Source organism: Hoplias malabaricus, chromosome 10, assembly GCF_029633855.1.
Source record: "Hoplias malabaricus isolate fHopMal1 chromosome 10, fHopMal1.hap1, whole genome shotgun sequence".
Lineage (NCBI taxonomy): Eukaryota > Metazoa > Chordata > Actinopteri > Characiformes > Erythrinidae > Hoplias > Hoplias malabaricus.
Genome location: NC_089809.1, coordinates 20,788,296 through 20,802,206, shown reverse-complemented (window position 1 = coordinate 20,802,206; position 13,911 = coordinate 20,788,296). Strand labels below are relative to the sequence as shown.

The 13,911-nt window shown below is 41.1% G+C and overlaps 1 protein-coding gene across 2 annotated transcripts in view; it reads left to right on the top strand.

The window, feature by feature from the left end:
• The window catches only part of osbpl3b (oxysterol binding protein-like 3b), a 73,777-nt gene extending 63,254 nt beyond the window's left edge, over positions 1 to 10,523 (top strand). For both annotated transcript variants that reach the window (XM_066682505.1, XM_066682504.1), the window contains 8 exons: positions 1,892 to 2,029; positions 2,129 to 2,192; positions 2,305 to 2,383; positions 3,200 to 3,344; positions 4,742 to 4,886; positions 5,332 to 5,458; positions 7,357 to 7,479; positions 9,481 to 10,523. In XM_066682505.1, coding sequence (XP_066538602.1) covers positions 1,892 to 2,029; positions 2,129 to 2,192; positions 2,305 to 2,383; positions 3,200 to 3,344; positions 4,742 to 4,886; positions 5,332 to 5,458; positions 7,357 to 7,479; positions 9,481 to 9,577 — 918 coding nt within the window. In that variant the 3' untranslated portion in view covers positions 9,578 to 10,523. The remainder of the gene's footprint in view (positions 1 to 1,891; positions 2,030 to 2,128; positions 2,193 to 2,304; positions 2,384 to 3,199; positions 3,345 to 4,741; positions 4,887 to 5,331; positions 5,459 to 7,356; positions 7,480 to 9,480) is intronic.
• Positions 10,524 to 13,911: the final 3,388 nt, after the last annotated feature.

Genomic DNA, 13,911 nt, shown 5'->3' with positions numbered 1-13,911 from the left:
TTTTTAGTTTACTACATCATTTGAACACAGCAAATCTACTTTACATTGTATGAAAATTTCCTGACGAATGGACCAATAGAAATACTCGGCGATTACTTGGCATAATATCTATTTACATTGACTTCCATTGGTTATTATCCAGTATTATAAAAGAAAATGTTTTACATTTTATACATGCTTTTCTTTGGAACAAATGGACGAAATGTGGTTTGCAAACAGTAACAGTTTAGGTTTTCACCTGAAAGTTGTATAGTGATGGACCTCTGTGGAAACCCATGAAATGTGCAGTGAGTCTTGAGAGGTCTTTCACAGCCCTTTGCAGTGCTGTAATGGAGATCTGAGTGATGTAACACTGTCTCACTCTAACAGTGCTCCATTAGGGGTAGGGATGTTCTGACCGGCCCCAGTCAGACTCCCTCTTACAAACTTGCATTAGGATGCTCCCAGGGCTCATTAGAGTGGAGAGGAGGAGACAGCGGTGTGCCTACTGTGATATATAATGGCTTAGTGAAGAGCAGATGGAATTGTCCCTCAGTCTTGACAAGTGCTGATGGCTTTGTAATGAACTTTATGGCTAGAGCAATTTGGCATCGCCCTGCTCGAGTTTCCACATTTTCAGGAAGCGTGAGAGCATAATTTCCTGCTCTGAGCCAAGTATGAATGCACTATTTACTCTCATCCTCAGCATTTCAGCTGACCTCATCTCACCTCTATAGGTTCTAAGGTCACCAATATCTCTTACCGCTCATAAACTAGAATCCTGCTGCTGTATGATACTTTGATATTGGTAATGGACGTGTTCCAACTGGTGAGGATCAGTGTCTGAGATTAGTCATGCTCAGAGTTTTCTGACATAAATGTGTTAAATATGTTAAAAACAGGGCATAATTTTGTTACAAAAGATGCCTTGTAAAATTGAATGGTGATGTGAAGGTAACTATCTCTGCCTTGTAATCTGATCTGTTGTTATTGTCTAACAAAACTAGAATTATCATTCAGAACAAGCAAGCATGAAAAAAAATGGCAGTATAAATATTAAAGTAAAAAAAACAGAAAATACTCATGACCTCTCATCACTTTGTGAGTTTACAATTACAGACTATAGCTCAGTTGTTGCTGCAGAATTTTTTGGCCCCTCTCCATCATTCATTGATGGAAAGGAACCAACGTAGACCCACCACTGGGCTGTTTATACTTGAGTGATCAATGGTGTCATGGGAGTGTGTTTAACTTGTATGAGTGCATCAGGTAGAGTATTGTTCCTGGAGTTTATACACAAGTCAGTGTCACTGCTGGATAGTGCATCCAAAGATGGGCTATAGTTAAATGTTTGTCAACACATTTCATTAACGTTTTATTTTTGATCTGATTAAACAAATCTGTGATAAACCTCTGTGCTGGGAATTCTGTTATGGAAATGCACAAAAAATTTGCTGCAGACATATTTCAGTGCATCCAACAATCAATGTCTTCATTGGGATTCTTTTGTGAAAGGAAGCATATACACAACGCCTCCATTCCACATGCTGATACATTTTACTAAGGTCAGCATGGGCTGACACATAATGCAGCGACTATTTTATAAAGAAGTTAAAAGGAAAAAAAAAACATGTCTAAATGCATTGCCAATGACATGTTAGATAGGGTAGGATTAATATGATTTCAGCTTGGGCAGTGAAATGACAATAATTACCTGTATCTTATTACCAGCGTAGCAGCATTAGCATAATTTTGAGCATCTGTTCGGGTTTTGCTTCAGGCCTTAATTACCACTCTGCAGTTACTGCACTTGATTGAGAAAGTGAAATATAATTTCTTACATTAAAGCCTGGAGCTCTTTAACTTATGTTGCAAGTTTATATGTGACTGGTGTTTTCTTGTGAATGTGTAGGTGTACATTGCAACATTTGCTGTCTCTGGCTATGCCTCCAGTTACTACAGAGCAGGAGGGAAGCCCTTTAACCCTGTGTTGGGCGAGACATATGAGTGTGATCGTCCTGACAAAGGATTTCGCTTCATAGCAGAACAGGTAGGAGCTACCCAGGTGTTACATAGTGGGTTTGTATCTGCACACACTTATGTAACTCTTAGTTCTATCATCATTCTCTCTCTGTCTCTCTCCCTCTAGGTCAGTCATCATCCTCCCATCTCCGCATGTCACGCTGAGTCTAAAAATTTCATCTTCTGGCAAGGTAAGGGTCAGTTGTACTAGATTTAATTAAATGTGTTGGTCACTGCGCTGGAGCACTGTGGCCAGTCTTTTTTCCTCAAAGTGACCCTGATGTATGTGTGTGTGGGGTTCAGATGTCAGGTGGAAAAACAAGTTCTGGGGGAAGTCCATGGAGATTGTTCCTGTTGGCACCACTCATGTGGTTCTCCCCAGGTGAGCTGTGATACGCTCTCTTTCAGTCTGTCACTCTTTATCTATCTATATATCTATCTGTCTGTCTCGCACTCGCTGTCTCTCAGAGTGAAACACACACATCCTGATGTTTTTTCTGCGCTCTGCATTATTGTTTTTTGATATTAGTGGTCTGATTCCAAAACTCAATTTTCTAGATACTGATCTTGCTGGACAGTATATGGGCAGATGTTTGTGGACTCTCACTCATCCAGAATTTCTTCTGAAATTTATCATTAACATAAAGTTGGTCTACATTTGGAATATTCCTGAGACAATTTAGGGGTAAAAAATTCAGTTACTGATGCTAGATGATTAATTTGGTGTAAAAGTAGCTATTCAAAATAATCCCAAAATGTGTTTGATGTTGCTTCATCATACCAGAAAACACAGTTCCACTAGTCCACACCCCAGTTTACATTTCACCAGCCAGCATATGGGTTCACATTGTTCATGGTGATGTTTGATTCATGTGCATCTGCTTCACAGCATCCCATTTTCTTTAATGCTTTTTTTGTGGAGATTATATAATGTGTGTGCACCTAAATTATGGATTTTTACTATTTCAGATGATTTATATTAATATTTCAGATGAGTGCCTGCTATGAATTTAAAATACAAAGCATTGATTGAACTGAATTGATTTTTCAATGTTAGAATTTACTTTAATTGATGAAGCTATTTTAAATGTTCTACAGAGGTTTTCAGATTTTTTGCCCTGTGAGTATCGCTGGGTCTTCTGGCCAAAAGTATTGGCTTTGTACTCAGATATGCTTAGTATCTGTCCCATTTCCACAGTTTGGGAGACCACTACGAGTGGAACAAAGTGACATCCTGCATTCATAACATACTGAGTGGGCAGCGCTGGATCGAGCACTATGGAGAAATCTCCATCAAGAACTCCAGCAGTGATATCTGTCAGTGTAAAGTCACTTTTGTCAAGGTGAGCTCCGTCTGCTTTACATATTGGCAGGCATTCACAGGGCACTGGGATAATATACAGTATCAATCAAATCCTCCCAACACATCATTACTATTCCTGTCAGTTGTGGTCGAGTTTGGTCAGGGTCAGACATCTTCTCTCACATGTTTGTCCAGTTCAGGTTGAGCTTACATTACAGGTTCATTATAGACACTCATTTCCTTAGTTCATATTTGAATCCAGCTTGAGATAAATGTAGGATATAGATTTACATCAGTTTGTCTAAGTTTAATGTATCCTTTTGTATCCAAACGCAACAAAGCATATTGTATCAAAGCAGGTTATTTTAAAGCTTAATGTATTGACGCATATAGACTTGTTTTGTTTTGAAGCTTATTGCATTGAAACATATACCACAATATTTTTATTATATTGTAAGGTAAATGTTTATCATATTGTATCATATGTATTGCATCGTTTTACTGAATAGTTCTAGCTCCAGCTGGTGCTGGTTCCTCCAGGAGTTTGATCAGAAGACATCGTCTGTGTGTGTTGGTGTAGTTTCTGTAGAAAGGGTCTGTTCACACATGATGCATCTGTAAATAATGATGTCAGGTCTGTTACCTCAGTGTAGTGTGCCATGGTGATAGACTGTTGCGCTGATATCAGTCTCTGATTCATTAATACTGGGCGTGTGTGTCCCACTCACTTACCTGTCTCACAGAGTCACTGTGACAGTGATGGAGCTCTGTGGTTGAGATGGTAGTAGAATTAACGCTGGCGGGGTTCCAAAGACTTCCCACAGCTTTTAAAGAGTTATGGATTGTTCTGCCAGACAGAGGAGACAAATAGACAGAGAGAGAGAGAGAGAGAGAGAGAGAGAGAGAGAGAAGGGTGATTCATTATAGTTCATCTCCTCTATAAGGCCAATTAGCAGACACCACTCCAGTTCTTTCCTCTGGCTTACTCTGTTTTCTATGGTGCCACCTGCTGGAGACTATAACTCACACTATGGCTGGAAAAGTGCACTGTTAAGTATTTGTCTGATGCATGATTATTTTTATTGTATATTTTCCAATACTGATTGAATAACATCTTCAGTTACATTTGAGAGTTAAGTATAAGATATTTGCAAACAAACATTTGTATATCTCGTTTCAAAAGGCATGTTATTTATTTTTTTATTTCAATAGTGAAATAAAATTACATATTCTGTGTAGCAGAAAAAATAATTATGGTATTTGTCATTTTTCAGCTATTTTTATTAAACTATTTCAATTGACCAAACTTTTGCACAGGACTGTATCATTGTATAACTGAAAAAATGTCAGAGATTTACAAACATTACAAATATGTAGATGTGCCCATTTATCCCGAAAGTCTGGGTTTAGCTGTGTGTGTGTGTATGCGCTCTGCAGGCAAAGTACTGGAACTCCAGTGTGAATGAAGTTGAAGGAGCAGTGACGGATCACAAAGGAAAGGTCATTCACAAGCTGTTTGGGAAGTGGAATGAAGGCATTTACTGCGGGAACCCACCCTCAGCTTCATGCATCTGGAGAACCAGTAAGATTCACTTCTACTCAAGTAAATAAACTCTCCCAAAAAATAAACATTAGTATTGAATACATCTGCAGAAGACCTGAAATATGTATTTCTACGTTATTTATAAGGGCGGCATGGTGGCACAGCAGGTAGTGTCGCAGTCACACAGCTCCAGGGACCTGGAGGTTGTGGGTTCAATTCCCGCTCCAGGTGACTGTCTGTGAGGGGTTGGTGCTCCGGTTTCCTCCCACAGTCCAAAAACACACGTTGGTAGGTGGATTGGCGAATCAAGAAGTGTCCATAGGTGTGAGTGAATGTGTCCCAATGATTCCAGGTAGGCTCTGGACCCACCGCGACCCTGAATTGGATAAGCGGTTACAGATAATGAATGAATATGTAATTAATACGTTACTCTATATTCTTTTTTCTTTCCTTTCTTTTAATGCACTCTGATTTGTTTCTGTAGATCCAATGCCTCCAGACTTTGAGCAGTACTATGGCTTCACTAAGTTTGCTCTGGAGCTGAACGAACTAGACCCACTGACCAAACCACTGCTGCCCCACACAGACACCAGATTACGAATGGATCAGAGGTGAAGCACTGCATTTGTACCTGCATATCAGAATATTTTAGTTACTGTATGTAACTGGAGCATGTACCTTCAACATTTGTCTATATCTTTTCATTTATTAAGAACATGATCATTTTGCATTGTTAATTGATTTCTTTGCCCATAATTGAAGTTAAAGTTTTGATAGTAGATATTTAAATCGCTGAACAGTTTTTCACAGTTTGGCTAGAGCACTGTGAAAATGTGCCTCTCTGTAGAGAGCCTGCAGCAGAGTGCTGGATAATATGTGCATAGTGCCTCTCTTCAGTTTTCAAGTGAAACAATCTGGCTGGAGCACATGAGATTGTTTACTTTGGTTTCATAACAACGGAGGAATGCACACATGATGGGCAGAGTCATGTGAGATATGGCAAGAAATTCCTAGAATTATGGATGTTCACAGGGACAAACTATGAACTATGCCGTTAAAGCTGTATTGCAGTAATGCATGAGCTTTTACACCTCTAGAATATATATACTACATTTCCTTTTGAGGTAGACATGAGTATTTTATAAGATTAAAATGTATTTCTAGATTATTTTCAATTTCTAGATTAATCTCAAGTTTGTTTCAAGTGACTGTACCTATTGATTTTATCTTGATGCAAACAACTCTTCTTCCAATGGTATAAGACTTTAAAATCATGAAAAGTTAACGGGCATAATTTATAAAGAAGCAAAGATCTTACTTTAATATAATAAGATAAATATAAGCTGTATTCACTGGATTGATGATGACTTCACTTGAAAAAAAAGATACATTTTTTTTTAACTGAAGCATATGAACAGAGCAAGCCCTGGAAAAGGAGGAAGTGGAAGTCTCAGAGTCTGAATAAGACGTGCAAATCTGAGTGTGTGAGAAAGCAGGATGCAGCTCAGTAGTAATTAGGAGCTCTTTGAGAATTTTAGAGCTGGTGGTGTCTCGTTCATTCTTCAGCTCTGATCTGAGTAGAATATAAATGCCTTGAAGCTGGGAAACCCAGAGTACAACTTCAGTTTCTTCCTCTCTGTCATTTATTTACTTGCACAGTCACCTCATATGTGCAGTTTGTGAATAATAATTCAGATAATGAATGAATGAATAAATGTTTTCATTAATTAAATGTAATTTTTTTTTTTTTGTAAAATGGATGTGATTATTTCATATGATCATTAATTAATTGGGGAAGCTTTATATCTTAAAGCAGATAAAATGATTTCCAAAAGATCACAATACTTTCCTCTACATAGAATGTCTAGAATGAAATATACCAATCTACATTTAAATTTATTTTATACAGTGACTAAACATAATAGATGCAGACAAATGCCTTGTAATTGGATTTATTGAGTCAGGACTAATCTTAATAATATTCGTACTACAAACTCAAAATGAATATTAATATATTACATATAAACTATGATTTCAGTATCATTATTGCAGTTTAGGTTTATATGTTGGTAGCTATGTTGTTGACTATATAGAGGATTTATTAGAGGTTAAATCATATCTACTCTGCTGTGTGATATATTATTGTGGCGTAAAACAAAATATGTTGAATGGCATCCTGTCCAGAGTGTGTTCTTACCTACTGCCCTATGATTCCATGTAGGCTTTGGACCCACTGTAATCCTGATCAGGATGGAGTTGTTACAAAAATAGTGAAACCCGGATACGAATGTAAAGTAGATTGTCCTTTGGTCTCTTTAAGAAATCTGACTCTGATTAAGCTGCTCCTTTTTTCCTGCCATCACTTTGTCACAGACAGTGGAAACAGATATGACCTGCAGGCAGCCTAAAAGATGACATCACCACATCAGCCTCTTGTTATGCAAGGGCAAAAGGACGATGCCATGTTTTCTAACATTGGCTGTGTATGTGTGTCTGTGTTTGTGTGTAGGTTACTAGAGGAGGGGAATATAGAAGCAGCAGAAGCACAGAAGCAGAGGATTGAGCAGCTGCAGAGAGACAGACGCCGGGTCCTTGAAGAGAACAACATGGCACATCAGCCACGATTCTTCCAGTATGAGCTGCTTCATACACAACATGACACCTGCTCTTTTAACATTTCTTCTAAAAGGAAGGGCATTAACATATAGCTCATCCCACACTGCAGTAATTGATTCTAATTTAAGGTGGCAATACTTTGGTCTTTAAAAAAGAGGACATAAGAAGTTGACCAATTCATCCATTACATGCAGCTATGTGGCTGAACTATAATACATAAACTGATTCTCTTTAAAAAGAAATTAACAAATGCCCTTATGGCCAGATAATCTTATAACGTCCCATTCAGTGTTTGGCCCTAAACTAATTATCACACACTGTAAAACTATTTTAGCTTATCAGTTCCTGACAGTTTATGATTATGGAAAGGCTGTTATATTCTGTTCATACCGAAATACAAAACTGGAGCTCTGTGTTGAAATAACGTTCAAACAACTCATTTACACTAGAAAACTCATGACCATGTGGTAAATTGAGCAACACCCATCTCTGATGTCCTGGCTTTAATAAGTCTGGAGATTGCACCTGTTTTCATGTATTGTTAAATTTAAACCAAAAGGTATGCAGATGAACTCATCAGAAAGTCAGTAACATTCAGATGTATCAAGTGTGTTGGTGGGTATATGGGTTATAGTGGTTAAATTGACAGACAACACAACTTAAAATTGTGTAAAATATAGTGCAGAAAATTAAAGGCTTGTGGTTCATAGAAATGCATTCACACATGAATAAGATATTATGTTTAAACATCTATACAACCTTCAACACATTTTTGAGGCTCTAGTAGAACACTGTAATGCTGGGCATAGCTTGGCTGCACACAGTGGTGAATGGTGTTAGAACAGTATTGATGTACACAGCTGAAGGGGAGCGAGGCGAAATGTGTCCCAATTCTGCTCTCAACATTCTGACCCTTTAAAAACAGACTCTCACACCCCTTTTGCTCACCCTTCAACAATGTCAATAGACATCATGAAAGTGCACATTTTACAGAAAGATTTTGGACTTAGGGAAAGACCTTGAGCAGGGGGAAACCTGCAGACAGCAAAGGTGGATTCCCAGACAAGTCTGGCAATCTAGATATCTTGGTTGACAAGAAGAAGTATGGTCACCCCATTCTAATTTTCTTGGAAGGCTTTAGACTACACTTGAAACAATGCTATGAGGATTTGATGGAATTCAGCCTTGAATAATTGGTTCTGCATCTTGACAGCTAGCTGAAAAGTAACGGATGGTGCTCCATCCCTCTAGAGAATACAGTTCTGTGCCAGAGCAAAATGCTGGAGGGGTTTTTACCTTTTTAATGACGGTTGGCTTTGGACATAGTGACCTTGTTCCAGAGTATCTCTTTCTATCGTGAGCTTTGCATACATATCTGAGTGTCTGTGCCCATAATGGATGCACCCTAAAATAGTAAGATTTGCTAATTAACGCAGGTGTCTACACACCTTTGAACATAAAGTGTCATTATGGTCAAATGGTCTTCTGAAACCTGTTACACACTCACTGAACCTAGATTTGCATAAAGCAGGAAGAACAGGCTCAGGCACTACTTTAATAGAGTTATTGTTTTCGTCATTTTTTCCATTAAAGTATCAAATGAGTAGTGAAAAGCTGTAATATGAATTGTGTAGCTTATGTGTGTAACACCACAGACTAGTGACACAGATAGGAACACAGAGCTAGATCAATAAGAGTCCTTGGTGAAGTCTCCTAGCAATACATGTGTTTACTATTGTGACATAATTCAAAAGTTACTCTGAATTAAAAAGAAACCTTAGCGTTCACATTAAAAATACAGAAAACATATCATCAAATGTATCTTATTTTTAATTCATCATTCACATATTGGATGTGTGGGAAAGAAAGGTACATCTGAGAACCTGTGTTAACTCACTCTTGAATAAGCTTCAGTGTTTATTTCTGAATGATACAGCACCGTCATAAAAAGACCTTTTTTATACAGTCTGTTTAAAGGCCACTATTTGATTAAATATTGTGCCCCTGCTTCTTACAGGAAATCTAAAGATGACACATGGGTCAGCAACAACACATACTGGGACTTGCGGAAAGATCCAGGCTTCACTAATCTGGACTGTCCTGTGTTGTGGTGAGCTGGAGCCGAGCTAGCACTCAATGGCCGGCTTCTTCTGAGTACTGCTAGCTCTTATGATCTCAGACCTACTTTCAGAATGAAGGAAAAAAATCACACATCTCCCAGTGAGAGGTGAGGATTTACTCTGCTGACAGCAATCACATGGAGGAGGAACTTTACTGGAAGTAGAAGACTGTTTCCAGCCACTTCGCTACGTTCAAGCATCCTTCCTTATTTAATATTCCATATGCCTTAATATGCTTATGATACATTTTGTAGTGTCTTTATGCAGACATATCCATTGAATGTCTAGAAATTATGCAAACATAGCCCAGTTAAATATCTCTATCAAGGCTGTGTGCAACTCGTAGCACAATAATATAGACCGAAATATTGTTGTATAGTGTCCTCTTGTGGTGCAGTACTGTACTGCAGACAGTAAACGAGAACCTGCCCAAAAACAGAAGAGAACTTGAGCATGCACATATAGAATACGCTGTTGTCTGATCAAAGTTACATTGTCTACCTCTTGAAAGAGATTCTATGGAAACTCTCATGTTATGTATGGGGTACATGTTAGAGAGTGAATTCCACACCTGTCTTATGCCTTATGGTCACACATCTATTTTATTCTGTCTTCGTTCTAACCTTTTATCATGTATCAGAATCATATTTTATCACAGTCTTGGCTGCATTGAGGGATGTATTCTAAGAGTCACAGAGAAACACTCACAGACAAAGCCTTGTTTTAATTCACATTTAAACTGCATACTCACCGTACAGCACTTGTGAGTCTAGCTGAACATACTCAGCTTTTCACACATGGTTTGACCTGTAATCTGTGTCCAGTTCTACCCAGAACAAGTGTCCACACTTACTACGGGGTGAAAAGGATTGAAGGGGTGGGGGTCATTGAGTGTTGACCACTGCTGAGATATCTCTCTCCTTCAATAAACGAACATCTGTGCGACAACTCTGTCTTGATTGTGTTATTATGGTCATATCAGTTATGCCCATTAGTTCAGCATATATGTGGAAGACCAGGAGTTTAGATTCTGGCTATCCTAGCTGGATTGTTTATGTTGCTGTAAAAAGAAACTACTTTCATTGAATTACACAAAGGGTGGCACGATGGCGCAGCAGGTTAGTGTTGCAGTCACAATGCTCCAGGGACCTGGAGGTTGTGGGTTCGAGTCCTACTCCAGGTGACTGCGCCTGGAGTGTTCTCCCTGTGTCCGTGTGGGTTTCCTCCAGGTGCTCCGGTTTCCTCCCATGGTCCAAAAACACACGTTGGTAGGTTGATTTGTGACTCAAAAGTGTCCGTGAATGTGTGTGTGTGTTGCCCTGTGAATGACTGGCGCCCCCTCCAGGGTGTATTCCTGCCTTGTGCCCAGTGATTCCAGGTGGGATCTGGACCCACCGCGACCATGAATTGGATAAGCGGTTTCAGACAATGAATGAATTGCTACAGTATGAAATGTAAAAGTAACTTTGTTGTCAACAAAATTTTTTCAGAATGGTTTCATATACAAATTCCAGAAATGTTGGGACATTTTATTAAGCAAAAATTAAATAAATTAAAAATAATCTTTAATATGTCACCTGAAGGTGTTTTTAACTGACAAAACCCAAAGAAAATATTTCCAATGTTTTCACTGAACAACTACATTTTATTTTAATATAATATAATATAATATAATATAATATAATATAATATAATATAATATAATATACTCCTCCTTGGATCACCACCTTAACGTGGTGGAGGGGTTTGCGTGCCTGCGTGAGCCTAGGAGCTATGTTGTCGGGGGCAATAGCCCCTGGTAGGGTCTCCCAAGGCAAATTGGTCCTAGGTGATGGGCCAGACAAAGAGTGATCCACAAAGACACAGATGAAAAAGATACGAGCATGGACACAGCCTCCCTTGCCCGGAGCAGGGTTACCGGGGCCTCACCCTGGAGCCAGGCCTGGGGGAGGGGCTCCTTGGCGAGCGCCTGGTGGCCGGACTTTCACCTATGGGGTCCGGCCGGGCTTAGCCCGAAGGAGATACATGGGTCCACTCTCCCATGGGCCCACCACCTGTGGGAGAGGTAGTAATCCGGGTCTGGTGCATTGTGGATCGGGTGGCGGTCGGGGGCCCTGGCGTTCTGATCCTCGGTTACTGAAACTGGCTTTTGGAACATGGAATGTAACCTCTCTGGTGGGAAAAGAGCCTGAGCTGGTGCGCGAGGTTGAGAGGTACCAGCTAGATATAGTTGGGCTCACCTCGACACACAGTATGGGCTCGAGAACCAATCTCCTTGAGAGAGGCTGGATGCTCTTTCACTCTGGAGTTGCCCAGGGTGAGAGGCGTAACGCAGGTGTGGGCTTACTCATAGCCCCCCGGCTTAGCGCCTGTACGTTGGGGTTTACCCCAGTAGACGAGAGGGTAATTTCCCTGCGCCTTCGGGTTGGGGAAAGGGCTCTGACTGTTGTTTGTGCTTATGCACCAAACAGCAGTTCAGAGTACCCTGCCTTCTTGGGGACCCTAGAGGGAGTGCTGGAGAACACTCATTCTGGGGACTCCATTGTTCTGCTGGGGGACTTTAACGCTCATGTGGGTAATGACAGTGATACCTGGAGGGGCGTGATTGGGAGGAACGGCCCCGCTGATCTGAACCCGAGTGGTGTTCAGTTATTGGATTTCTGTGCCCGTCACAGTTTGTCCATTACGGACACCATGTTCGAGCATAAGGGTGTCCACAAGTACACCTGGCATCAGGATACCCTAGGCCGCATTTCGATGATCGACTTTATAGTCGTATCATCTGACCTGCGGCCATATGCTCTGGACACTCGGGTGAAGAGAGGCGCTGAGCTGTCAACTGATCACCACCTTGTGGTGTGTTGGATCAGATGGCGGGGGAGGATGCCGGACAGACCTGGCAGGCCCAAACGTGTGCTGAGGGTTTGCTGGGAACGTTTGGCAGAGGAACCTGTCAGAAAGATCTTCAACTCCCACATCCGGCAGAGCTTCGACTGCATCCCGGGGGAGGCTGGTGACATTGAGTCCGAGTGGGCCATGTTCCGGACCTCCATTGTTGAGGCGGCTGAACGGAGCTGTAGCTGCAAGGTTGTCGGTGCCTGTCGGGGTGGCAACCCCCAAACTCGGTGGTGGACACCCCGGGTGAGGGGGGCTGTCAAGCTGAAGAAAGAGTCCTATCAAGCCTGGTTGGCTCAGGGGACTCCGGAGGCAGCCGACAGGTACCGAGGAGCCAAGCGGCTCGCGGCCTCGGCGGTCGATGAGGCAAAAACTCGGGTGTGGGAGGAGTTCGGTGAGAACATGGAAAACGACTTTCGGTCGGCTCCGAGAAGTTTCTGGCAAACCGTCAGGCGACTCAGGAGGGGAAAGCAGTTTTCCACCAACACTGTATATGGTGGGGGTGGGGAACTGTTGACCTCGACTGGGGACGTCACCAGACGGTGGAAGGAATACTTCGAGGATCTTCTCAATCCCATCAGCACGTCTTCCACAGAGGAAGGGGCTCGTCTATCACTGGGGCTGAAGTGGCCAAGGTGGTAGGGAAACTCCTTGGCGGTAGGGCCCCGGGGGTGGATGAGGTTCACCCCGGGTTCCTAAAGGCTCTGGATGTTGTGGGGCTGTCCTGGTTGACACGTCTTTGCAACATCGCGTGGACATCGGGGGCAGTGCCTCTGGACTGGCAGACTGGGGTGGTGGTTCCCCTTTTCAAAAAGGGGGATCGGAGGGTGTGTTCCAACTATAGGGGGATCACACTCCCCAGCCTCCCCGGTAAGGTCTATGCGGGGGTACTGGAGAAGAGAGTCCGACTGATAGTTGACACTACCTGCTGCACCACTGTGCCGCCCCGTTAATATTACAGCAGGATCAAATTTATATTCCACATATACTTATTAAACTTTCCAATGGTCCATTATAACTGCTGCACCATTGTAAGGGATTTCCCAGACAGGGATTAATGAAATTTCTAATTGTGATTTTCCATTGAAAGAAAGATATAGTCCAGGAATAGTCTTAATCACTGTCCAGAAAACCACAACTTTAAGGTGTAAAACAAAACGTGAATAAGCTAGTGTATGAAGGGCCAACTCTAGACCCAAGATTCCTTTATAAAGTGGAACAGAATATTCAAATAGAAAGTAAACTTGTAAAATCATCTCCCAGTGAAAGAATATACTAAATCTAATTCAGCCACAGAATGACTATGCTTCAGCTATTGTACGTCTTAATTTACATGAATGAAAATATGTGAATAAGAAGCTAATGTCTGATTTCTATTTGTTGAACTATCTTTCTTTCTTTTTTCAGGTTTGTTTTTTATTATTTCATATTCG